Below are 26997 nucleotides of genomic sequence, written 5' to 3' on the forward strand. Positions count from 1 at the left end.
CTCGCTGTCTTCTGTCGACCAGCCAATTCTGTATCCAGACAGCTAAATTTCCCTGTATCCCATTCCTCCTGACCTTCTGAACGAGCCTACCATGGGGAAACTTATCAAATGCCTTACTGAAGTCCATATACACCACATCCACCACTCGACCCTCATCAACTTGTCTAGTAACATTCTCAAAGAACTCAATAAGATTTGTGAGGCATGACCTGCCCCTCACAAAGCCGTGCTGACTGCCTTTAATCAAGCCATGCTCTTCCAGATGGTCATAAATCCTATCCCTCAGAATCCTTTCTAACACCTTGCAGACAACAGACGTGAGACTGACTGGTCTGTAATTCCAGGGATTTCCCTATTTCCTTTCTGGAAGAGAGGAATTACATTTGCCTCCCTCCAGTCCTCAGGTATGACTCTGGTGGAGAGCGAGGACGCAAAGATCTTCACATGCAGTGAAACAATCACATTTCTCGTTTCCCAAAGCAGCTGAGGACAAATCTGGTCTGGTCCTGGTGACTTGTCAATCTTAATGTTCGTCAAAATTTTCAGGACATCAGTTTCCTCAATCTCTATCTGTTCCAGCATGCTTACCTGCTCCTCAGTGGTTTCATTCACTACAAGGTTCCTTTCTTTAGTAAAGACAGAAGCAAAAAACTCATTTAGGGCTTCCCCTACCTCCTCAGACTCTATATACAAGTTCCCCATGCTATTCCTGATCAGTCCTACTCTTTCTTTGATCATTCTCCTATTCCTCACATACGTGTAAAATACCTTTGGATTCTCCCTAATCCTTCCTGCCAAGCATTTTTCATGCCCCCGCCTGGCTCTCCTCAGACCATTTTTGAGCTCCTTCCTTGCCTGCCTGTAATCCAATAGAGCTGAGCAAGACCCTTGCTTCCTCCACCTTACATAAGCTGCCTTCTTTCTTTTGACGAGAAGCTCCACCGCTCTCGTCATCCAAGGTTCCTTTATGCCTGTCTCAGAGGAACACATTTGTGCATCACTCGCAACAACTGTTCCTTAAACAGTCTCCACATGTCGATAGTGCCCTCACCTTAACCTCCTTCCACCTATCGCATTCCCAACGCCCCTCCCCCAAGTCCCTCCTCCCTACCTTTTATCTTAGCCTGCTTGGCACACCCTCCTCATTCCTGAAGAAGGGCTCATGGCCGAAATGTCGATTCTCCTTCTCCTTTGATGCTGCCTGACCTGCTCCACTTTTCCAGCAACACATTTTTCAGCTCTGATCCCCAGCATCTGAGTCACTTTCTCTTAGCTGTAGCCTTCCTGGTTCACCTTACATCCGCTGCTGCTCTCACTCAAAAAGGAGTAGGAATGTTATCACTGCGTCATAACAGAAGCTTAAGAAACAATGGACTGATTCTTAATTTTTAATGAATAAGTCCAAGTTGTGTTGATGTTTTGGGGGGGTGTTGCTTATGAGGCAATGTAAGCCTCATAATTATCTATCACATCTCCATGGCATCTCTCATGTCCGAATTCTATCCCATCATACTATGTGCCTTTCCCAGAACAACTCGCTGCTCAGTGGATATCCGAGAATTCACCAGCATACCTTGCACCACTCCACCTTTAAAAGCCCATTGGGCACCGAGAGAAGCACTCTCAGTCCAGAACTGCTCTGCATGGTTGCTGATATTTGCCCCAGACATGGCTGAAGCAGGGAAATTGGTACAACACTTCGTAAATCATGTGTTGAAGATTCTAATGGATGGGGTGGTGCCAGTATGGTCATCATACTTCCACAGGATCAGTGCTGGAGGTCTTGACACCAGACTGGTCCATGGTTGAAACCTGGGTTAAAACAGTATAGTATTTATAGAATATAATGTAAATGTCCTTCTCTAGTCCTCCAGTGTAAGTTCTACCATTTTCTCTTTTAAGTAGTTTTGTGATGATATTTTCTGATGCTTTGATATTTGATGTGCCAGATTTTATGTTCATAGACATGGGGTATGTGTGGCCAGTGCCCATAAGTATGCCCTGAGATGTTGGTGCCTGGTTTCCAATGTGATACTTGCTCTGAGTAAGTGGTAAACTGCATCTGCCATTGCTCTCTCTGGGACAACTTGATAAGGAAACCAAAGTCAAGAAAGTTTGGTCAGATGGGAGTCTTAATATTAATTAGGCGATTTGTATAACAAAAATTAATCCTTGTGAATTGAACCCCCCCCCCCCCCCCCCACTGTACGATAAGAATATTGCCAGTGACTTGTGAAAACCATACAAGATGGAACTAGGTGACCTTGATGTTGAGATGGACCTCACTGCACTTGTTGCCCCATTCTGCTACAAATAGAGTCATAGAGATGTACAGCATGGAAACAGGCCCTTCGGTCCAACTCATTCATGCCGACCAGGTATCCTAACCTAATCCAATCCCATTTGCTAGCATCTGTCCCATATACCTCTGAATCCTTCCTATTTATATACCCATCCAGATGCCTTTTAAATGTTGTAGTTGTACCAGTCTCCACCACTTCCTCTGGTAGCTCATTCCATACAATCACCACCCTCTGCATGAAAAAGTTGCTCCTTAGGTCCCTTTTATATTTTTCCCCTCTCATCCTAAACCTATCCCCTCTAGTTCTAAAATCCTCCACCCCAAGGAAAATACCTCGTCTATTTATCCTATCCATGCCTGCCCCTCATGATTTTATAAACCTCTATAAGGTCACCCCTTGGCCTCTGACGCTCCAGGGAAAATAGCCCCAGCCTTTTCAGCCTCTCTCGATAGCTCAAATCCTCCAACCCTGACAACATCCTAGTATATCCATTCTGAAACCTTTCAAATTTCACAACATCCTTCTGATAGGAAGGAGACCAGAACTGCACACAATGCCCTGTACAGCGGCAACATGACCTCCCAACTCATATACTCAATGGTCTGACCAATAAAACAAAGCTTACTAAACGCCTTCTTCACTATCTACCTACCTGCGACTCTACTTTCAAGGAACTATGAACATGCATCTCGCCTTAGGCAATGTCACTCAGACCTCTATACCATTTTGCTCACAGTATAAGCAAAATTGGTTTCATGTAAAGTTTAGAACATAGAACATAGAGCATATAACATTACAGTGCAGTACAGGCCCTTTGGCCCTTGATGTTGCGTCATCTTGTGTAACCAATCTGTAGCCCATCTAACTTAGATTATTCCATTCTCATCTATATGCCTATCCAATGACCATTTAAATGCTCTTAAAGTTGGTGAATCTACTACTGTTACAGGCATTGCATTCCACGCTCCTACCACTGTCTTGAGTAAAGAAACTACCTCTGACATCTGTCCTATATCTATCACCCCGGAATTTAAAGCTATGTACCCTCGTGCTAGCCATCAACATCTGAGGAAAAAGGCTCTCACTGTCCAACCTACCTAACCCTTCTATGTCTCAATTAAGTCACCTCCCAACCTTCTCTTTAACGAAATCAGCCTCAAGTCTCTCAGCCTTTTCTTGTGAGACCTTCCCTTCATACCAGGCAACATCCAAGTAAACTTCCTCTGAACCCTTTCCAAAACTTCCACATCCTTCCTACAATGCGGTGACTAGAACTGTACACAATACTCCAAATGTGGCTACACTAGAGTTTGGTGCATGCATGATCTCAAGGTTCCGAAACTGAATCCCTCTACCAATAAAGCTAACACACAGTATGCCTTCTTAACAACCCTGTCAATCTGGGTGGCAACTTCCAAGGATCTACGTACCTGGACACTACCAAGAATCTCACCATTAGACCAGTATTCTGCATTCCTGTTACTCCTTTCAAAGTGAATTACCTCACACTTTTCCACATCAAACTCTATTTGCCACCTCTCAGCCCAGCTCTGCAGCTTATCTACGTCTCTCTGAAACCTGTATCCTTCATCACTATCCACAACTCTACCAATCTTAGCGTCATCTGCAAATTTACTAACCCATCCTTCTATGCCCTCATCCAGGTTTATAAAAATGATAAACAACAGTGGACCCAAAACAGATCCTTGCAGTACCCCACTAATGACTGAACTCCAGGCTAAATACTTCCCACCAATCACCACGTTCTGTCTGCTTTCAGCTAGCCAATTTCTGATCCAAACCACTAAATCACCCTCAATTCCATGCCTCCGTATTTTGTGCAATGGCCTACCATGGGGAACCTTATCAAATGCCTTACTGAAATTCATATACACCACATCAACCATTTTACCCTCATCCATCTGTTTGGTCACCTTCTCAAAGAACTCAATAAGGTTTGTGAGGCATGACTCACCCTTCTAGGAGAAAGTGAGGACTGCAGATGCTAGAGATCAGAGCTGAAAAACATGTTGCTGGAAAAGCGCAGCAGGTCAGGCAGCATCCAAGGAGCAGGAGAATCGATGTTTCGGGCATAAGCCCTTCTTCAGGAATGAGGAAGGTATGCCAAGCAGGCTAAGATAAAAGGTAGGGAGGAGGGACTTGGGGGAGGGGCGTTGGGAATGTGATAGGTGGAAGGAGATTAAGGTGATAGGCCGGAGCAGGGGTGGGGGCAAAGAGGTCGGGAAGAAGATTGCAGGTCAAGAAGGCGGTGGTAAGTCCGAGGGTTGGGACTGAGATAAGGTGGGGGGAGGGGAAATGAGGAAGCTGGAGAAATCTGCATTCATCCTTTGTGGTTGGAGGTTCCTAGGTGGAAGATGAGGCGGTCTTCCTGCAGGCGTCGTGTTGCCATGGTCTGGCGATGGAGGAGGCCAAGGACCCACATGTCCTTGGTGGAATGGGAGGGGGAGTTAAAGTGTTCGGCCACGGGGCGGTTGGGTTGGTTGGTGCGGGTGTCCCAGAGGTGTTCTCTGAAACGTTCCGCAACTAGGTGGCCTGTCTCCCCAATGTAGAGGAGGCCACATTGGGTGCAGCGGATGCAGTAAATGATGTGTGTGGAGGTGCAGGTGAATTTGTGATGGATATGGAAGGATCCCTTGGGGCCTTGGAGGGAAGTGAGGGGGGAGGTGTGGGTGCAAGTTTTGCATTTCTTGTAGTTGCAGGGGAAGGTGCCGGGAGTGGAGGTTGGGTTGGTGGGGGATGTGGATCTGACGAGGGAGTCGCGGAAGGAGTGGTCTTTCCGGAATGCTGATAGGGGAGGGGAGGGAAATATATCCTTGGTTGTGGGGTCTGTTTGGAGGTGGCGGAAATGACGAAAGATGATCCGATGTATCTGGAGGTTGGTGGGGTGGTAGGTGAGGACTAGTGGGGTTCTGGCCTGGTGGCGATTGGAGGGGCGCGGTTCAAGGGCGGAGGAGTAGGAAGTGGAGGAGATGCAGTGGAGAGCATCGTCAACCACGTCTGAGGGGAAATTGCGGTCTTTGAAGAAGGAGGCCATCTGGGTTGTTCGGTATTGGAATTGGTCCTCCTGTGAGCAGATGCGGTGAAGGCGAAGGAATTGGGAATATGGGATGGTGTTTTTACAGGGGGCAGGGTGGGAGGAGGTGTAATCTAGGTAGCTGTGGGAGTCGGTCGGTTTATAGTAAATGTCCATGTTGAGTCAGTCACCCGAGATAGAAATGGAGAGGTCTAGGAAGGGGAGGGAGGAGTCTGAGACGGTCCAGGTAAATTTGAGGTCGGGGTGGAAGGTGTTAGTGAAGTGGATGAACTGTTCAACCTCCTCGTGGGAGCACGAGGTAGCGCCGATACAGTCATCAATGTAGCGGAAGAAAAGGTGGGGGTTGGTGCCAGTGTAGCTGCGGAAGATGGACTGTTCCACATATCCAACGAAGAGGCAGGCATAGCTAGGGCCCATGCGGGTGCCCATGGCTACTCCTTTGGTTTGGAGGAAGTGGGAGGATTGGAAAGAGAAGTTGTTCAGAGTGAGAACCAGTTCAGTCAGTCGAAGGAGGGTGTCAGTGGAAGGGTACTGGTTGGGTCGGCGGGAAAGGAAGAAGCGGAGGGCTTTGAGGCCTTTGTGATGAGGGATGGAGGTGTATAGGGACTGGATGTCCATGGTGAAGATAAGGCGTTGGGGGCCGGGGAAGCGAAAATCATGGAGGAGGTGGACCCACCCTTCACAAACCATGTTGAATATCCCTAATTAACTTACTCCTTTCTTGATGATTATAAATCCTATCTCTTATAACCCTTTCCAATATTTTACCCACAACTGAAGTAAAGCTGACAGGTTTAGTGAGAGTAAGGTGCATGACATAAGTCTGGATACCCAATAGGAAAATGAAAATACTACAAACTGATATCTTAAAAACTAAAATGTAAAAATACCTTAATCAGGTACATGGATTATGGAACTAGGCAGTGAAGGGTTAAAATTTAGGCTGTCTGAATAGCATGGCAAACAAGTCTTTTTGTATAACGACAACAGTTCACCTCTTCAAAGAAAGTCTCAAACACTGGTTTAAGCTAAGAGAGTAAGTGGAATTTGTGTGTGCTGTTGTCCCAATTCAGAATGCACTTGCCAATCAATCAGCACCCAATTCTCATGCAGTGTAAAGAGACGTGGTATTCTTACAAATATTTCCTGATGAGTACATGATTAAAAATTTTCAATCGCTTGTCTCTTATTCAGTTCAGGTTCTATGCTATTTTATGTGAATGTTGGAAAACGTTATTTCAAATCAATGTATACAATGAAAGATACTACTAATAAAGCAGAAAAGATAAAGCAAATTAAGGAGTATCATTAAATGAGGTCTAGTTTGGTTTCTAAAATCCTGAAAACAATATGAAAAAGAACAAGTTCCAAAATATAAAACATAAACACTGTAACTTAAAAAGGACACACACCTCAATTGGTCCCAAAGTCATATCCATCTGTATCTCATTTCTTCGTATTTCTGCTAAAGATTCCATTGCAAACCTAACATCATCTAAATCCTGAATAGGTCGTGCCAAATTTTTAATTTGTTCACTGACAAATATTGATATCGCTGACATTTTTGCTTTGTATTGTTCATTCAAGTACCGACAAAGTAACATTATCCAACTTTTGACTTCCACCAAAAGGGCCATTCTCATGGGTTCTAAGGAAAGCAGAATAGATCCAATTAATGCAAATTCAATTCCCATGCTGTTTATTTAGTACACAAAACATCAAATATTGTCCAAAAATTATATTGATAGTGCTCCCATCAGTTGTACCTGAATTACATCTCTGGTGATCTTCACAATGATCTGCCAGAATATGCAGTATTGAAAACATCACTAAGATAATGAAAGCTCTTTTAATCATGTTTAGAAGGCAGAGATAAAACACAGGAGGAGGCCATTCAGCCTGTCGAGTTTTCTCCATCATTCATTGAGATCATGGCTGACCTAATAGTCCTCAACTCTACTGTTCTGCCTTTTCCCCAGAAGCTTTGCTCCCCTTACTGATAAAAATTATGTCTTCCTCAGCCTTGAATACACTTATGACGCTCTCAGGTAAAGAATTCTACAGATTCACAACCATCTGAGGGAAGAAATTCCTCATCATTCTGTTTTTAAAAGTGTAAGTTCCTACTTTGCAATTGTTTTAGTCACTAATGGAATGCAGGCATGTCTGGCTTGGCCAGCATTTATTGCCCATCTCTAGTTGTCCTTGAGAAGGTGCTGGTGAGCTGGCTTCTTATACCACTGCATGGCATATGATGTAGGTAGACCCAAAATGCCTGGAAGCAGGGAGTTCCCAACTTTTGACCAAATGACTCTGTATATTTGAAAGTCAGGACAGTGAGTGGATTGGAAGGGAACCTGAAGTCCCAATGTATCTGCTGCCGTTGTCCTTCTAGGTTGAGGAGGTTGTGGGTTTGGAAGATGTATCATTGGTGAATTTTTGCAGTGCATCTTGCAGATAGCTCATTTTACTGCTACTGAGCGTCAGTTATGGAGTGACTGAATGTTTGTGCATGGGATGGTCATTAAATTGTCTGAGACAGTGTCAAATATTTTGAGTACTGTTGGAGCTCCACATCCAGAAAAGTGATGAGTCTTAGATTACACTGCTGACTTCTACTGTAGATGGTGGACAGGCTTTGTAACTTTACTCATTGTAGGTTTCTTAGCATCTGACCTGATCTTATAACCACTGTCATTCAGGTTCTGGTCAATGGTAATGCTTAAGATATTGATAGTGGAGACTTCAGTGATGGCAATACTGTTGAATGTGAAGGGTTATGGTTAGATTGTTCTTATTGAAGTTGATTATTGCCTAGTATTAGTTTGGTGCAAATGTTACTTACCACTTATGATGTGGAGGAGCCGGTATTGGACTGGGGTGGACAAAGTTAAAAATCACACAACCCCATGTTATAGTCCGACAAGTCTACTTGGAAGCACTAGCTTTCGGAGCGCTGCTCCTTCATCAGGTGGTTGATGAAAGTTAGTGCTTCCAAATAAACCTGTTAGACTATAACCTGGTGTTGTGTGATGTTTAACTACTTATCACTTGTCGACCCACGCTCGGATATTATCCAGGTCTTCCTGCACTTGAACTTTGAGCTTAGATGTGATGCATTTTTTGTGGGATTGATTCGTTCTATCTAACACTAGTGGGCTTTTACTATTTGGCACACAATTAATCCTGTTTTACAACTTCTCCAGGTTGACAACTCAATTCTTTTAGGAAAACTGCTGTTCTTGACATACCTCCTGGACTCTCTATTTGACCAGAACTGATTCCCTAGTATGATTCTAATAGCAAACTGTGGGATATGCTGGGCCATAAGATTACATACTGTGTTGTATGATTCTGTTGCTGCTGATGGTCCCATGGATGCCCACTCTTGAGTTGCTAGATCTGTTCAAAATCTATTCTATTTTGCACAGTGGTAGTGCCACACATTGTGATGGAGGGGATTCTCAATGTGAAAGCAGGACTTTACCTTCACAAGGTAAAAACGAGGACTGCAGATGCTGGAAACCAGAGTCTAGATTAGAGTGGTGCTGGAAAAGCACAGCGGTTCAGGCAGCATCCGAGGAGCAGTAAAATCAACTTTTCGGGCAAAAGCCCTTCACATCGATCTTTACCTCCACAAGCACTGTGTGGTGGGCACTCTTACCAATACTGTCATGGCCAGATATATCTGTGGCAAGCAGTTTGATGAAGCTGAGATCAAGTATGATTCTTCTCTTTTTTTGGCTACCTCACCACCCGCCACAGACCCAGTCTAGCAGCAAAGTCCTTTAGGACCCGACCATCAAAAAATTAACCAAGAATACATTATCTATGCCCTTGGACAGTGAAACGTAGAAACCACTTAAGTAATCAAGCCAGTTTTGTTATTTTCTTATATTTAATCCTTAACTGTGTTTGTTTGTCTGTCTGTCTGTCTTTTGTGTAAATGGGGCTGAAAACAAAGGTTTTGGAATTTATATAATAGACAATTAGATTACTTTGTTGTTTAATATTTGCTGTGCTGAAGTTACTGTATTGTTAATAAATGGCTATGTATTTTGTTAAAGGTACAAACTGGTGATTGGAATTGATTATTATAGAGTCTGGGATTGGTTTTATAAAATTCTGGTTAGGAACCAATCTTGTAAATACAGAGATAGAAAGGCTATCTGTCTGTATATAGCATTTTGTAGTATTGTTAAAACAAAGACTATACCATTGTGTCCTTGTGTTTTGGTAACAAAAATTCAAAGTTAAATTTAGATTTTTCCAGCCAGACACTCTAGAACAGAGCTGAGGAGGAATTTCTTTACTCAGAGCATGGTCTCAGGTACGGCTGCGCTTGGAGTATTGTGTACAGTTCTGGTCACCACATTGTAGGAAGGATGTGGAAGTTTTGGAAAGGGTTTAGAGGAGATTTACTAGGATGTTGACTGGTATGGAGGGAAGGTCTTATGAGGAAAGGCTGAGGGACTTGAGGCTGCTTTCGTTGGAGAGAAGAAGGTTGAGAGGTGACTTAATTGAGACATATAAGATAAACAGAGGGTTAGATAGGGTGCACAGTGAGAGCCTTTTTCCTCGGATGGCGATGGCTAGCACGATGGGACTTAGCTTTAAATTGAGGGGTGATAGATATAGGACAAATGTCAGAGGTAGTTTTTTTACTCAGATAGTACTAGGGGCATGGAATGCCCTGCTTGCAACAACAGTAGCCTTGCCAACTTTAAGGGCATTTAAATGGTCATTGGATAAACATATGGATGAAAATAGAATAGTGTAGGATTGAAGGGCTTCAGATTGTTCCACAGGTCGGCACAACATCAAGGGCCCAAGGGCTGATACTGTGCTGTAATGGTCTATGTTCTATATGGTGAATTTGTGGAATGCATTGCCACAGAAGGCGAAGGAGGCCAAGTCATTGAGTGCACTTAAGACAGAGTGAGATAGGTTCTTGACTAGTTAGGGGATCAAGGGTTATGGGGAGAAGGCAGGAAAATGGTGTTGAGAAACATGACTCAATGGGCCGAATGATCTTATTCTGCCCCTATATCTTATGGTCCTGATTTGTCAAGTATTAACATCAATTGGGCAATCCCTCACCAATCAGTGCCACAAGATTATAATCAAAGTTGGTGGCTTTTTGCAATTGAGAAGTTGAGGGCTAAAAGACACCGGCATGGAAAAGGAATTGAGAACTGCAGCAGTTCAGCCATCTGCTTATAGAATGGCGGGGCAGGAATCAGGTGAATGGCTTTCTGCTGCTCCTATTTATTATGTTGTTTTGTTCTATCTGGTTTTATAGCTGCTGTGACTAGATTCAATGTAACCTCCAATATGAATTTAACTTCTTCCTTTTGTTGAGTTAATCTTTCTCGATTTAGTCTGTGATGGTGCTGTTTCATAGGTTGAATGTCATGCATTTCCCAATTAACTGCATAGGTGACTGAAGAAATGTTTCCTGGCCCAATTCCTCAAATTGATTTATGATTCTGTAATAGCCTTCATAAAATAAACCATGATGCTATTTAACCTGTTAAGCACTTTCATGCTTTCCAACGTCATTTTTGGAGAAGCAGCTTTTGCATTTTCCATTTCCGATTCATTCTGCAATTATTCCCATACAGGGGACCCTTGATTATCCAAATATCAATTATCAGAAAATCAGATTATCCGAATGAGATCTCGAGGTCCCGACAGAAACATTACTTATGTCAAAGATGGATGAACTTAAGGCGTGGATCTGTACTTGGGACTACGATGTTGTGACCATCACGGAAACGTGGATAGAAGAGGGACAGGAATGGTTGTTGGAGGTTCCTGGTTACAGATGTTTCTGTAAGATTAGGGGGGGTGGTAAAAAAGGAGAGGGGGGGGGTGGCGTTGCTAATTAGAAATGGTATAACAGCTGCAGAAAGGCAGTTCGAGGGGGATCTGCCTTTGGAGGTAGTAAGGGCTGAAGTCAGAAATAGGAAAGGAGCAGTCACCTTGTTGGGTGTTTACTATAGGCTCCCCAATAGCAGCAGAGATGTGGAGAAACAGATTGGGAAGCAGATTTTGGAAAGGTGCAGAAGCCACAGGGTAGTAGTCATGGGCGATTTCAACTTCCCAAATATTGATTGGAAGCTGTTTAGATCAAGTAGATTGGACGGGGCGGTGTTTGTGCAGTGTGTCCAGGAAGCTTTTCTAACTCAGTATGTAGATTGTCCGACCAGAGGGGAGACCATATTGGATTTGGTACTTGGTAACGAACCGGGACAAGTGATGGGCTTGTTAGTGGGTGAGCAGTTTGGTGATGGTGACCACAATTCTGTAACTTTCACCTTGGTTATGGAGAGAGATAGGTGCATGCAACAGAGCAGGTTTTACATTGGGGAAAGGGTAAATACGATGCTGCTAGACAGGATCTGAGGAGCATAAATTGGGAGCATAGGCTGTCAGGGAAGGATGTCATGGAAATGTGGAACTTTTTCAAGGAACAGATATGACGTGTCCTTGATATGTATGTACCTGTCAGGCAGGAAAGAGATGGTCGTGTGAGGGAATCTTGGTTGACGAGGGAGGTTGAATGTCTTGTAAGGAGGAAGAAGGAGGCTTACATAAGGTTGAGGAAACAAGGTTCAGACAGAGCGTTGGAGGGATACAGGATAGCCAGGAGGGAGCTGAAGAAAGGGATTAGGAGAGCTAAGAGAGGGCATGAAAAATCTTTGGTGGGTAGGATCAAGGATAACCCCAAGGCCTTTTATGCGTATGTGAGAAACATGAGAATGATGAGATAGAGGGTAGGTCCGACCAAGGACAGTAGTGGGAGACTGTGTATTGAGTCGGAAGAGATAGGAGAGGTCTTGAATGAGTACTTTTCTTCAGTATTTACAAATTGTTGAAGAGGAGAGTATGAAACGGACTGGTAAGCTAGAGGAGATACTTGTTAGGAAGGAAGATGTGTTGGGCATTTTGAAAAACTTGAGGATAGACAAGTCCCCTGGGCCTGATGGGATATATCCTGTGGGAAGTAAGAGAGGAAATTGCAGAACCATTGGCAATGATCTTTTCGTCTTCACTGTCAACGGGACTGGAGCCAGGGGACTGGAGAATGGCGAATGTTGTGCCCCTGTTCAAAAAAGGGAATAGGGATAACCCCGGGAATTACAGGCCAGTTAGTCTTACTTCGGTGGTAGGCAAAGTAATGGAAAAGGTACTGAGAGATAGGATTTATGAGTATCTGGAAAGACACTGCTTGATTAGGACAGCCAGCACGGGTTTGTGAGGGGTAGGTCTTGCCTTACAAGTCTTATTGAATTCTTTGAGGAGGTGACCAAGCATGTGGATGAGGGTACAGCAGTGGATGCAGTGTACATGGATTTTAGTAAGGTGTTTGATAAGGTTCCCCATGGTAGGCTTATGCGGAATGTCAGGGGGCATGGGATAGTGGGAAGTTTGGCCAGTTGGTTAGAGAACTGGCTAACTGGTCGAAGTCAGAGAGTGGTGGTAGATGGTAAATATTCAGCTTGGAGCCCAGTTACAAGTGGGGTTCCGCAGGGATCAGTTCTGGGTCCTCTGCTGTTTGTAATTTTTATTAATGACTTGGAAGAGGGAGTCGAAGGGTGGGTCAGAAGATTGGTGGAGTTGTGAATAGTGAGGAGGGCTGTTGTTGGCTGCAAACAGACTTAGATATGATGCAGAGCTGGGCTGAGGAGTGGCAGATGGAGTTCAACCCTGTCAAGTGTGAGGTTGTCCATTTTGGAAGGACAAATAAGAATGCAGAATACAGGGTTAATGGTAGGGTTCTTAGTAAGGTGGAGGAGCAGAGGGATCTTGGGGTCTATGTTCATAGATTATTGAAAGTTGCCACTCATGTGGATAGAGCTTGTAAGAAGCCTATGGTGTATTAGCGTTCATTAGCAGAGGGATTGAATTCAAGAGTTGTGAGGTGATGTTGCAGCTATATAGGACCTTGGTAAGGCCAAATTTGGAGTACTGTCTGCAGTTCTGGTCACCTCATTTTAGGAAAGATGTGGAAGCTTTGGAGAGGGTGCAGAGGAGATTTACCAAGATGTTGCCTGGAATGGAGAATAGGTCGTACGAGGATAGGTGAGAGTGCTAGGCCTTTGCTCATTGGAACGGAGAAGGATGAGGGGTGACTTGATCGAGGTTTATAAGATGATCAGGGGAATAGATAGAGTAGACAGTCAGAGACTTTTTCCCCGGGTACAACAGAGTGTTACAAGGGGACATAAACTTAAGGTGAAGGGTGGAAGGTATAGGGGGGATGTCAGGAGTAGGTTCTTTACCCAGAGAGTGGTGGGGGCATGGAAGGCACTGCCTGTGGGAGTGGCAGAGTCAGAATCATTGGTGACCTTTAAGCGGCAATTGGATAGGTACATGGATAGGTGCTTAAGCTAGGACAAATGTTCGGCACAACATCGTGGGTCAGAAGCGGGGGGGGCGGTGTTGATGTGGGCGGGGTGTGGTGTTGGGGCGGATGGGGGTTGGGAGTGGGGCAGACGGGGGCGGTGTTGGGGGTGGACGGGGGGCATGGGCAGGATGAGGGACTGGTCAGGGGGTGGTGTTGGGGGCGGGTGGGGGATGGTGTTGGGGGTGGGCGATGGCTCACGTGGGCTGTGATGCTACTTTATCTCCTGAACGGGGAGCAGACTTAATAGAAAACTCCAAACTCCAGAGAAAAGGCATTGAATCGTTGAACCGAATAATCAATTATCGGAATGAAATAGTGTCCACCCATCTCATTCGGATAATTGAGTTTCCCCTGTATTTATATCTCACTCTGTCCTTTCACTACCATTAGTATTCTTTTCTCCTAATGATCATCTTGTCATAATATCTTTTTAATATGTTTCGGTACTTGCTGATCCCCTCCTATCTGCAGCACTCACTATATGATTGAAATCATCGACTTTCTTTTTGATATGATATGGTCCAATGAAAATTGCTTTTAATGGTTCCCCAGATACAGATAGTCACACTAACCTCTTGTCCACAATTTGAATGTTAACCTTATTGTCAAAGTCCTTATTTCATTGTTTGTTGGGCACTATTCAAATGTGAACTCTTTTTAATAAACAGCTTTCCACTGACTATATCTCAACACTCCAGCCTTGGAGTGAAAATTACTCATTAATTAAAAATAATTTCATTTCATCAATATCTTTTCTTAGGAATGTTGCTTAGCATTTATTACTCCATCATATGACTGCTCAAGTCTCAGAGCTTAAAATATGCTCCTCTTCAAATGACTTCACAACCTAGTCAGAGTCTGGAACGTTCTTTCCCCAAGCTCCCTCGGTAATTACTGAGGAAATCTGGTTAACTTCTTCACACCTGGAATTATGGGTGTTATAATCTTTCTTATAAACAAGTTAATTGTTAACTTTAAGCCCAGCAACAAACTCATATGTTTATTTGAAATTTATGAGAATGCAAACTTGTAGTAAACAATATCAAACTACATATACATAAATCTCACAGTTTCATCACACTGCACAAACATTTTCAGTGATCCAAACTCCATGCTGCTCTGGTGGTGTTGTGGGGGAGAGAGTAGGTAGAGAATTCCAGATAGTCATGACTCAAAAATTCTGTCATATCTCAGCTTTAAAAGACTATTCCCTTATTCTATAACTATGCTCATTAATTCAAAACCCTACACTAGTCAAAACATTTTCTCAGCATTTCCACTTACAAGCTCCATCAGAATCGCTATGGTTCACTAAGATAAGCCTCATCATTCTAAACCCTGATGAAAAAGCTTCGAAGAGTTTAGCTGATCAAGATAAGATAACCTCTTCATCTCAGGAATTAGCCTACTGAATCTTGAGATCTGAAGAAATATCACATCATACTCAACACATTGTTAGAGACCACAATTTCCCTTCCCACGTGGTTAAAGATGCCCTCCAACGCATCTCGTCCACATTCCGCACCTCCGCCCTCAGACCCCACTCCTCCAACCATAACAAGGACAGAACGCCCCTGGTGCTCATCTTCCACCTTACCAACCTTCGCATAAACCAAATCATCCGCCGACATTTCCGCCACCTCCAAAAAGACCCCACTACCAGGGATATATTTCCCTCCCCACCCCTTTCCGCCTTCCGCAAAGACTGTTCCCTCCGTGACTACCTGGTCAGGTCTACGCCCCCCTACAACCCACCCTCCCATCCTGGCACCTTCCCCTGCCACCGCAGGAATTGCAAAACCTGCGCCCACACCTCCTCCCTCACCTCCATCCAAGGCCCTAAAGGAGCCTTCCACATCCATCAAAGTTTTACCTGCACATCCACTAATATCATTTATTGTATCCGTTGCTCCCGATGCGGTCTCCTCTATACTGGGGAGACTGGGCGCCTCCTAGCAGAGCGCTTTAGGGAACATCTCCGGGACACCCGCACCAATCAACCACATCGCCCTGTGGCCCAACATTTCAACTTCCCCTCCCACTCTGCCGAGGACATGGAGGTCCTGGGCCTCCTTCACCACCGCTCCCTCACCACCAGACGCCTGGAAGGAAGAACGCCTCATTTTCCGCCTCGGAACACTTCAACCCCAAGGCATCAATGTGGACTTCAACAGTTTCCTCATTTCCCCTTCCCCCACCTCACCCTAGTTCCAAACTTCCAGCTCAGCACTGTCCCCATGACTTGTCCTACCTGCCTATCTGCTTTTCCACCTATCCACTCCACCCTCTCCTCCCTGACCTATCATCTTCATCACCTCCCCCACTCACCTATTGTACTCTATGCTACTTTTTCCCCACCCCCACCCCCCTCTAGCTTATCTCTCCACGCTTCAGGCTCTTTGCCTTTATTCCTGATGAAAGGTTTTTGCCCGAAATGTCGATTTCGAAGCTCCTTGGATGCTGCCTGAACTGCTGTGCTCTTCCAGCACCACTAATCCAGAGACATTAGCTCTGTTTCTATCTCCAAATATAATGTCAGACCTGCTGAGTCTGTCCAGCAATTTCTGATTTTGTTCCAAACCTTATTTCAGATTTCCAGTATCCACAGTATTGTGCTATTACCTAGGAATTCCCTTTTGAATTGCTTCCAGTTAAATATGGGGACAAAAGCTATGCACACTTCTTCAGATGTGATCTCACCAACACCATGTACTATTGTAACAAGATGCCCCTATTTGCCCCTGACAATAAATGGCAAATTTCCAGTTGCCTTCTTGGTTACCTACTGTAGCTGTATGTTAATAGTTTGTGTTACATGCATAAGAACACGCAGATCCCTTTCTGCTGCACTTTTTTGAGTGTCCCTGCACTGAACTAATAGACTGCCATTTGATTCTTCCTCTCAAAGTGCAATGACCTCAAACATCCCTTCATTAAACTCTGTCTGACAAGTTTTTGCCTACTCCCTCAAACAATTTATGTTCTCTTGCAGATTTGTTAAGTCCATATCACATGTTGTCCCAAGTATGTGTGTATCACCATCAAATTCTGCCCCATCCTCCAAGTTATTAGTGTGCATAGTAACTAACTGAGGCCCTAGGACTGATCCTTGTGCATACCATGAGTTATGTCTAGCCAATGTGAAAAAGACCCATAAGTCCAAATTCTCCATCTTCTGCACATTAATTAATCCTGAATCCATACTATGACAAAACGACCATTACCACTACCACAAGCTTCCAGTTTGTATAATAACCTTTTACGTGACAGCTTATTGAATGCCTTCTGGTAATCTAAATCCAAAACATTAACCCATTCCCTTTTATCAGGTCTGCCTGTTATAGTTTCATTGCATTGTAGAAGATTTGCCAAACATGTATTCCTTTTCACAAAAAGATGCTGACTTGGTTTGATTACATTAAGTTTTTCTAAACATCCTATTTCTTTCTTAAGAATGGACAATTACATTATCTCATTGACAAATGTATGGCTACCTGTCCTTTATTTTCTTGTTTTCTGTGTTCCTCTCTTCTTGAAGAGGGGCATTATGTTTGTGGTTATCCAATCTGCTGGAACCGTCACCTTAAAATACATTTGCTGCTTATTCTGTGTGACACAGAAGTAGCCTTGTGTTGTAGATTCATCAAATTGAAACCTCATTTTCAGGTATACCTGGTCCTGATCCTGGCATGTCCTCCTGCGTTCTCCATTGAACCAATGTAGCAGCTGAGCCACTCTTCGTGATTGACCAATGAAGTTGATATGTTAAATTAGCGATTGTAAGTTGGAAAAGAATCAAATGTTTCTGTTGTTGTGGGAGATAATTGACCAAGACCAAATCCTCAAAGCAAATTAGAAAACAGCAAGTTGTCTCAGTAGAAAGTAATTCCTGAGGAATTGTAGCACAGATTACATTTTTTCCTTCTTGCTTTCCAGGCATAAATGAGACAAAGAACAATTTCTTATGTGTTGCATTAATGAAGAAATGAACTACTGAAAGAGTAAATAAGCATTAGTTCCTACCTGTGTTTAGTTCAATAAAATCTAATGTAATGCTGGAGGGGAGTTCCTCAATCTCCTGTTGGAAATTAGCATAGAACTCTATTTCTGATCGGAATTCATACAGACTGGGATTCCGATCCATGAATTTCTGTGCAAAATTGATCAGAAATAAATTATATAGATAAATTGACTCATGAAAGGTTTTGAGAGGCTACTTTCAAGAAATTCTATAAACTATTAAAGATGGCGACCACAAATATACAATATTTCATAATATGATCTCATAAGATTATTTCCAGTCTAATTAATCATACAATTTGTCCTGAGAGCTTGGTATATTATTAGAGGGCCTTGTCCCTTGCAGACAGAAAGAACATGTAGACATAATGTTGCTATTTCAACTCTGCAAATTACGTGACAGTAATTTCATTTCATTTCATTCAGGCTCATTCCAAAAGACAACTTGTTGGCCAACTTGATGCATCCCGATTACACTTAAAATGAGTAGCTTGTTTGGTCATTAGAGCAGTTAAAAGTTGACCACGTTATTGTGAGCTGGAGCCTTTTGCATGCCAGATTGGGTCAGGATAACAGATTTTCTATCCGAAAGTATATGTGTAAATCAGAAGGGATTTTACAATAATCAATGATAGTTGTCATGATCATCATTACTGGGACAAGTTCAATCTGCCCATTTTAACATTCAGAGTTCACTTGACAACCAATCAGCAATTTCTCCTCTTAAAGCTTAGATTTTTCTATCCCTTTAATTTGGTATTGCTTGAGAATTGATCTGACAAGACCATATGGAGCTGATGTGGGAAAACTGAGTCTGGTCTGCCATTCAAAGAATCATGGTTGACCTTGTAATCCCCAAGGAGGATAAAGTGAGGATTGCAGATGCTGGTGATCAGAGTCAAAAAGTGTTGTGCTGGAAAAACACAGCCAGTCAGGCAGCATCTGAGGAGCAGGCGACTCGACGTTTCGAGCATAAGCTCTTCAATAGGAATTAGGCTTGTGGGCCAAGGGCGCTGTGTGATAAATGGGAGAGGGGTGGGGCTGGAGGAAAGGTAGCTGAGAATGAAAGGTAGATGAAGGTGGGGGTGAAAGTGATAGGTCGGAGAGGGGATTGGAGCAGATCGGTAGGAAGGAAGATGGACAGGTAGGAACATTCAAGAAGGTGATGCTGAGTTGGAAGTTTGGAACTGGCATAAGGGGGGAGGCGAAATGGGGAAACTGGTGAAATCCATGTTGATCCCATGTGGTTGGAGGGTCCCATGGCGGAAAATGATGTGTTCTTCCTTCAGGCGTCAGGTGGTTAGGGTTTGACGGTGGAGGAGGCCCAGGACCTGCATGTTCTTAATGGAATGGGACGGAGATTTAAAGTGTTCAGTCACAGGGCTGTGGGGTTGGTTAGTGCAGGTGTCCCAGAGATGTTCTCTGAAATAATCCACAAGTTATTGTCCTATCTCCCCGATGTTGAGGAGGCTACATCGGGTGCAACAGATGCAGTAGATGACGTGTGTGGAAGTACAGGTAGATTTCTGTTGGATGTGGAAGGATCCTTTGGGGTCTTGGACAGAGTTGAGAGGGGTGCAGGTTTTGCACTTCTTGTGAATGGCAGGGAAAGGTGTTGGGAGGGGAGAGTAGGTTAGTGGGGGGCGTGGACCTGACAAGCGAGTCGTGGAGAGAATTGTCTCTCGAAATGCAGATGGGGGGAGGGACTTATATTTCTGGTGGTGGGATCTGTTTGTAGGTGGCAGAAATGGCGGAGGATGATGCGGTTTATCCGGAGGTTTGGGATTGGAAGGTGAGGACCAGGGGGACTCTGTTGCGACTGGAGAGTTGGGGTACAAGGGCAGAGGTGCAGGAAATGGAGGAGATGTGCTGAAGGGCATTGTTGACCACGTGAGAGGGCAAATTCCAGTCTTTGATAAAGGAGGCCATCTGGGATGTTCTACGGTGGAATTAGTTCTCCTGGGAGCAGATGCAGCAGAGGATTTGGGAATAAGGGATAGCAGGAGGCAGAGTGGGAGGAGGTGTAGTCCAAGTCGCAGTGGGAGTCCGTGGGTTTATATTAGATGTCCGTGTTGAGTCAGTCACTGGAAATGGAGATGGAGAGGTGCAGGGAGGGGAGGGAGGTGACTGAAGTAATCCAGGTGAACTTGTTTAAGACTAAAATTGGGCCCTTGAAGACAGAAACAGGGGAACATATTACAGGGAACAAAGAAATGGCAGAAGAATTGAATTGGTACTTCAGATCTGTGTTCACTGGGGAAGACAAGCAATCTCCCTGAGGTAACAGTGGCTAAAGGACCTGAACTTAAGGAAATTTATATTAGCCAGGAATTGGTGTTGGAGAGACTGTTAGGTCTGAAGGTTGATAAGTCCCCGGGGCCTGATGGTCTACATCCCAGGGTACTGAAGGAGGTGGCTCGAGAAATCGTGGATGCGTTGGTGATTATTTTCCAGAGTTCGATAGATTCAGGATCAGTTCTAGCGGATTGGAGGATGGCTAATGTTGTACCACTTTTTAAGAAAGGTGGGAGAGAGAAAGCAGGAAATTATAGACCAGTTAGTCTGACCTTAGTGGTGGGAAAGATGCTAGAGTCTATAATAAAGGATGAAATTACGACACATCTGGATAGTTGTAACAGGATAGGTCAGAGTCAGCATGGATTTATGAAGGGGAAATCATGCTTGACTAATCTTCTGGAATTTTTTGAGGATGTAACTCTGAATATGGACGAGGGAGATCCAGTGGATGTAGTATACCTGGACTTTCAGAAAGCTTTTGATAAAGTCCCACATAGGAGGTTAGTGAGCAAAATTAGGGCGCATGGTATTGGGGGAAAAGTACTAACTTGGATTGAAAGTTGGTTGGCTGACAGGAAACAAAGAGTAGTGATAAACGGCTTCATTTCGGAATGGTAGGCAGTGACCAGTGGGGTACCGTAGGGATCAGTACTGGGACTGCAGCTTTTTACAATATATGTTAATGATATAGAAGATGGTATTAGTAATAACATTAGCAAATTTGCTGATGATACTAAGCTGGGTGGGCAGGGAGAAATGTGAGGAGGATGTTAGGAGATTACAGGGTGACCTGGACAGGTTAGGTGAGTGGTCAGATGCATGGCAGATGCAGTTTAATGTGGATAAATGTATGGTTATCCACTTTGGTGGCAAGAACAGGAAGGCAGATTACTACCTCAATGGAATCAATTTAGGTAAAGGGTCAGTACAAAGAGATCTGGGTGTTCTTGTACACCAGTCAATGAAGGTAAGCATGCTGGTACAACAGGTAGTGAAGAAGGCTAATAGCATGCTGGCCTTCATTACAAGAGGGATTGAGTATAGAAGCAAAGAGCTTCTTCTGCAGCTGTACAGAACCCTGGTGAGACCACACCTGGAGTACTGTGTGCAGTTCTGGTCTCCAAATTTGAGGAAAGACATTCTGGCTATTTAGGGAGTGCAGCATAGGTTCACGAAGTCAATTCCTGGAATGGCGGGACTACCTTACGCTGAAAGACTTGAGCGACTGGGCTTGTATACCCTTGAGTTTAGAAGACTGAGAGGGGATCTGATTGAGACAAATAAGATTATTAAAGGATTGGACACTCTGGAAGCAGTAAGCATGTTTCCGCTGATGGGTGAGTGCCGAACCAGAGGACACAGCTTAAAAATACCGGGTAGACCATTTAGGACAGAGATGAGGAGAAACTTCTTCACCCAGAGAGTGGTGGCTGTGTGGACTGCTCTGCCCCAGAGGGCAGTGGAGGCCCAGTCTCTGGATTCATTTAAGAAAGAGTTGGATAGAGCTCTCAATGATAGTGGAATCAAGGGTTATGGAGATAAGGCAGTAAGAGGATACTGATTAAGGATGATCAGCCATGATCATATTGAATGGTGGTGCAGGCTCGAAGGGCAGTATGCACCTATTGTCTATTGTCTATTGTTTGTGAAATTGATGGGCTGTTCAAGCTCCTCGTGGGAGCATGAGGTAGCACTGATGTAGTCATCGATATGGCAGAGGAAAAGGTGGGGAATGGTGCTGGTGGAACGGAAGATGAATTGTCCCACATACTCGCTGAAGAGGCAGGCATAGCTGGGTCCCACGCGGGTACCCATGGCTACCTCTTTGGTCTGGAGGAAGTGGGAGGATTGGGAGGAGAAGTTATTGAGGGTGAGGATCAATTCAGCCAGTTGAATGAGACTTTCAGTGGAAGGGAACTGGTTGGGTTGGCGTGAGAGGAAGAAAAGTAGGGCTTGGAGGCCTTCATCATGGTGGAAAGATGTGTATAGGGATTGGAATTCCATGATGAAGATAAGGTGTTGTGGGCTGGGGAAATGTAAGTTATGGAGGAGGTGGAGGGCATGGATGGTGTCCCAAAGGTAGGTGGGCAGTTCCTGGACTAAGGGGAACAGGATGGTGTCAAGGTATGCAGAGATATGTTTGGTGAGGCAGGAGCAGGCGGAGATGCTGAGTCGACTGGGGCTGTCAGGTTTGAGGATTTTGGGTCGGAGATAGAATCGGGTGGTGCAGGGTTTCTGGACTGAGGTTGGAGGCTGTGGATGGGAGATCCTCAGAAGTGATGAGGTTTGGAGTCTGGGAGATGATGGCTTGGTGATGGGAGATGAGTTTGTGGCGAGGGGGCAGTAGGAGGAGGTGTCCGCGAGTTGGCACTTGGAATGGTCCTACGTGTCTATCTTCCTTCCCAACTATCTGTTCCACCCCCTTCTCTGATCTATCACTTTCACCCCACTTTCATCTACCTATCACATTCCCAGCTACCTTACCCCCAGCCTCACCCCGCTCCCATTTATCTCTCAGCCCCCTGGCCCACAAGCCTCATTCCAGGCGAAGGGCTTATGCCTGAAACGTCAAGTCTCCTGCCCTTCGGATGCTGCCTGACCGGCTATACCACACTCTATTTCTTTCTCTACCTTGAATATTCTTAACTCAGAAGCTTCTGTGGTAAAGAATTCCATGGACTATCTACTCACTGAGATAAGAAATGCCTCTTTATTTCTGTTTTAAGTAGTCCCTACTCTAAGATTTTGTACTCTGGTCCAAAACTCTCCAAAAAAGACTCAACAAACACTCCAAAGCTATCAACCTTGGTCTGAAAGTCAGGTAAATTGGAGTATTGTCATATTTTGAAAAAAAACTTTAACATTTCGTATGATTCTGGCATGCTAACAATGTGGCAGACAGTAGTGCGTAGAACACTCCAGTGGAGACCTACGAAGTATCTTATGTAAATTCAACATCACTCTTGTACTCGATGCCCTATTAATAAAGTTGAGGGTGGTGTATGCTTTATTAATTACTTTCTCTGCCTTTCCCACCATCCATGTCTTGATTTCTAAGTCCTCCTAGCTTGCTTTTGTATCCAATGTAATGAATACTAATGCAAACTTCATCTGCCATCTCTTTATTTTTCATGATCAAATTTCTAGTCTCACTGGATCACCATTCACTTTGTTAACTGTTTGTACTCAAAATATTTATAGTAACCCTTTCTGTTTTTTATTATTTCTGGCTAAGTTTTCTCATATTCTATTCCTTTTCCTCTTTATTAATTCTTTAATCATTCTTTGCTGATTTATATATCCTTTCAATATCAAATGTCTTTGGAACTACCAATCACAGAACCACAGTTTACAATTTTCTAAATTTAGTGTCATATGCAATCTTTGAAACTGTTATCTGAACACCAAGTTCTACATCATTAATATAGATCAGAAAAAAAACAGAGAGGTTCAGATAGCTCAGTTGGCTGGATGGCTGTTTTATGAAACAAAGTCATACCAACAGCAGAGGTTCAATTATTCTCTCAGTTGTGATAAAGGTCCTTCCTTCACAACCTTACCCCTTACCTGAGTCAGCTTCAGGTTAAACTATCACGAGGCAGCTTTCTCTAATAATAGAGTAGACCTCTGGTCCTGTGTTATGACACAGAGATAGAAATAAAACCAAATCAGTCTTGCCATCACTGGATTCACTATATAATAAAATTGAAGCACTGAGTGATGCTAAATAGTTCTTAACCAGACTTTACAAATAACAGGGGCAGCAGAGAGGCTTAGTGGTTATCACTGCTGCCTCACAGCACCAGGGACCCGGGTTTAATTCCAGCCTTGGGCGACTGTCTGTGTGGGTTTCCTCTGGGTGCTCCGATTTCTTCCCACAATCCAAAGATGTGCAGGTTAGGTGAATTGACCATGTGAAATTGCCCATAGTGTTGAACACGCCCTCCCACTTTAACTCCCTACTCCATCAAGGACATGCAGGTCTTGGGCTTCCTCCATCGCCACACTCTAACCTGGAGGAAGAATGCCTCATCTTCTGCCTTGGGACCCTCCAACCACACGGCATCAATGTGGATTTCACCAGTTTCCTCATTTCCCCTTCCCTCATCTTATCCAAGTTCCAACCTTCCAACTTGGGACCACCCTCATGACTTGTCCTACCTATCCATCTTCCTTCCCACCTATCTGCTCCACCCTCCTCTCTGACCTATCACCATTACCCCAACCTCCATCTACCTGTCACACTCTCAGCTACCTTTCCCATAGCCCCGCCCCCTTCGACGTTTCGGACAAAAGCCTTTCATCAGCTATTCTTGATGAAGGGCTTTTGCCCAAAATGTCGATTTTCCTGCTCCTCAGATGCTGCCTGACCTGTAGTGCTTTTCCAGACTCTAATCTAGACTCTGGATGTGCATAGAGTTCATTCTTCAAACATAGGGTGAAGATTGAAAAACTACACACACATTTTGCAATACACCGACTCCCAAAGGTGTTGGTGTCATGAAGATGTGGGTGATTGTACCTTTAAGAGAGTTAAAAGCTAGCAGAACTACGTGACAGCACCAAGTGTTCTCAATAAAGTAACAATGTAACACTTGGTTGAAAGCTAGGTTAGCTGGGTTGCCTCGGAATGACAAAACAGATTTGAATTAGGACAACTAGTTTAAGTTATACCCCTAAAATTACCAAACTCCAATCAAATTTGAATTTAGTATAGTGAGGTATTTTCTGCACTGTCAATTGAGGGGTCAGGATACTATGAAGAGGTTAAACTCGCTATTTTAAGTACTTATGAATTGGTACCAGAAGCGTACAGGCAGCAGTTCAGAAACATAAAGAAGGAACCAGGTCAGACTTATGTTGAGTTCGAAAAAATTAAATATAGTCATTTTGATAGATGGGTGCATACTTTCAAAATAGATAAGACCTTTGAGGCTCTACGAGAGATTATTCTGCTGGAGGAGTTTAAAAACTCACTTCCAGAGATTGTAAGAATTCACGTAGAGGAACAGAAAGTTCAGGAAATGGGAAGGGCAGCAGAATTAGCAGATGAGTACATGTCGGTGCAAAAGACAAGCTTCCAGCCAGAATTTCATCACATGAGGAATAGAAGTTGGGAGAAGGGGAGATCCTACACTGCGAAATCAAGAGTAGAGAGCACTGGTAAGAATTTACCACAGGATAAAAAGGAAACCCAAGTGGCCTCAGGTGTTTCCACTGTGGTAAAATGGGACAAGTAAAGTCACAGTGCTGGTCATTAAAGAAAGGGATTCATGAAATTAGTAAAGGAGACCCTAAGAAGAGCTGAGGAGCTACAGGAGATTGCAGAGCCTAGGCAGGAGCTGGATATGGAATTAGTATCTGGTCTCTACAAAGAATTTGTCTCTGTGGGTAAACTTTACTCAGAACAAACAGGGGGAGAAGGAGAGGAAGTTATAATTTTTGAGAAATACAGGATCTAACCAGTCACTGATAGTAAGAGATGAATGAATATGCACTCTTTCTGATCTGTTACCCTAGAGTGTGGTAATTTGTGGATAGATGGACAGAAATTTAGCACTCCCTTGTGTAAGATCAGGTTGGAGTGCCAACTCAAGACTGGGGAAGTTACAGGGAGAGTGATTGACAGAATGTCAGTTCCAGGAAATCAGTTTGTACTTGGAGATGATTTGGCAGGATCCGTGGTGGGAGTGACACCCCTTGTAATGGAGAAGCCCAAGGAAGACCAAGAAACTCAGGAGTTAAAAACAGAAATATCCTGGTATTTTCCCAGACAGTGGGGCAACCAAATCCCACTATCATTAGTCACAGCATGAAGCGAAAAGTAAAGTGAAAGATAAAGGAGTTGAGGTTCAGTTAGTCGATACCCTGTTTGATGTAATAGTGCAGGAAAAACCTGAACAGGCAGAAGGCCAGACAAAAGTGTTTATTCCTGAAAGGCTAAGAGACTTGCAACAGCAAGACAAGGTGATAAATGTGGATGCATACTCCGAAAAGGAGGCAGAGGATATACTGGAAGGTCAGTATCTGAAAGATAGAATCCATAAAACCATGGCAGGTTAGTGCAGAGGACAAATGGGCTGAAGTGCACCAAACAGTGTTGTCGGTAGCACACAGACAGGAAGTGTGACAGGTAGCACATTAACTATCTGTAGGAGGTCACCTCGGGGTAAAAAAGACTTAGGTGAAGGTATAAAAACATTTTTTATTCTCCTGGAATGCACAAGGATATGGTTAACTATTGCTGTACATGTCATACATGCCAAATGGTAGCTAAGCCACAGGTAGTAATAAAACCAGCACATTTATTGCCAATTCCCGCATTTAAAAAACCTTTCATGCGGGTTATAACTGATTGTGCAGGTTCCCTCCCGAGAATTAAAAGTGGGACCCAGTACTTGTTAACCAGAATGGATGTGTCTACCAGATTTCCAGAGGCAATTCCATTAGGGAGTATCAAGGCAAAAAAAAGGTAGATGAGTTAGTAACTTTCTTCACACGGTATGGGCTACCCAGAGAAATTCAGTCGGATGAAGGGTCAAATTTTAATCCTAGGCTGTTTAAGGAGGTTATGGATAGCTTAGGTATACAGAACTTTAAATCCAGTGCTATCATCCCAAATCCCAGCGAGCTTTAGAAAGGTGACTTCAGACCTTGAAGACCATGTCAGGATTGCCTGAATGATTGGGATAAAGGTATCCCCTTCGTATTGTTTGTCATTAGAGATGCCCCAAATGAATCGACTCAGTTCACTTCCTTCAAGTTAATATTCGGGCATGAAGTGAGAGGCCCTTTGAAATTAAAGAAAAATTGACAGGACCAAAGTCGGAGATCTCACACTTAGATTATGTATTGGAGGTGAAGGAGAGATTAAATAGAGTAGGTGAGTTAGCTAAACAGCACCTAAA

The 26997-nt window shown here is 43.9% G+C and overlaps 1 protein-coding gene across 1 annotated transcript in view; it reads right to left on the reverse strand.

Annotated features, from left to right (window-relative positions):
- Positions 1–26997, reverse strand: part of LOC122540179 (dynein axonemal heavy chain 8-like) — a 1258818-nt gene that overhangs the window by 655325 nt on the left and 576496 nt on the right. Inside the window, exons 27-28 of the mRNA XM_087976819.1 lie at positions 17795–17921; positions 6771–7006 (exon numbers count right to left, since the gene is read on the reverse strand). Coding sequence (XP_087832945.1) covers positions 6771–7006; positions 17795–17921 — 363 coding nt within the window. The remainder of the gene's footprint in view (positions 1–6770; positions 7007–17794; positions 17922–26997) is intronic.

This window comes from Chiloscyllium plagiosum, unplaced genomic scaffold, assembly GCF_037043375.1.
Source record: "Chiloscyllium plagiosum isolate Xiang-an unplaced genomic scaffold, Cpla_swu_hap1 HiC_scaffold_3, whole genome shotgun sequence".
Taxonomy (NCBI): domain Eukaryota; kingdom Metazoa; phylum Chordata; class Chondrichthyes; order Orectolobiformes; family Hemiscylliidae; genus Chiloscyllium; species Chiloscyllium plagiosum.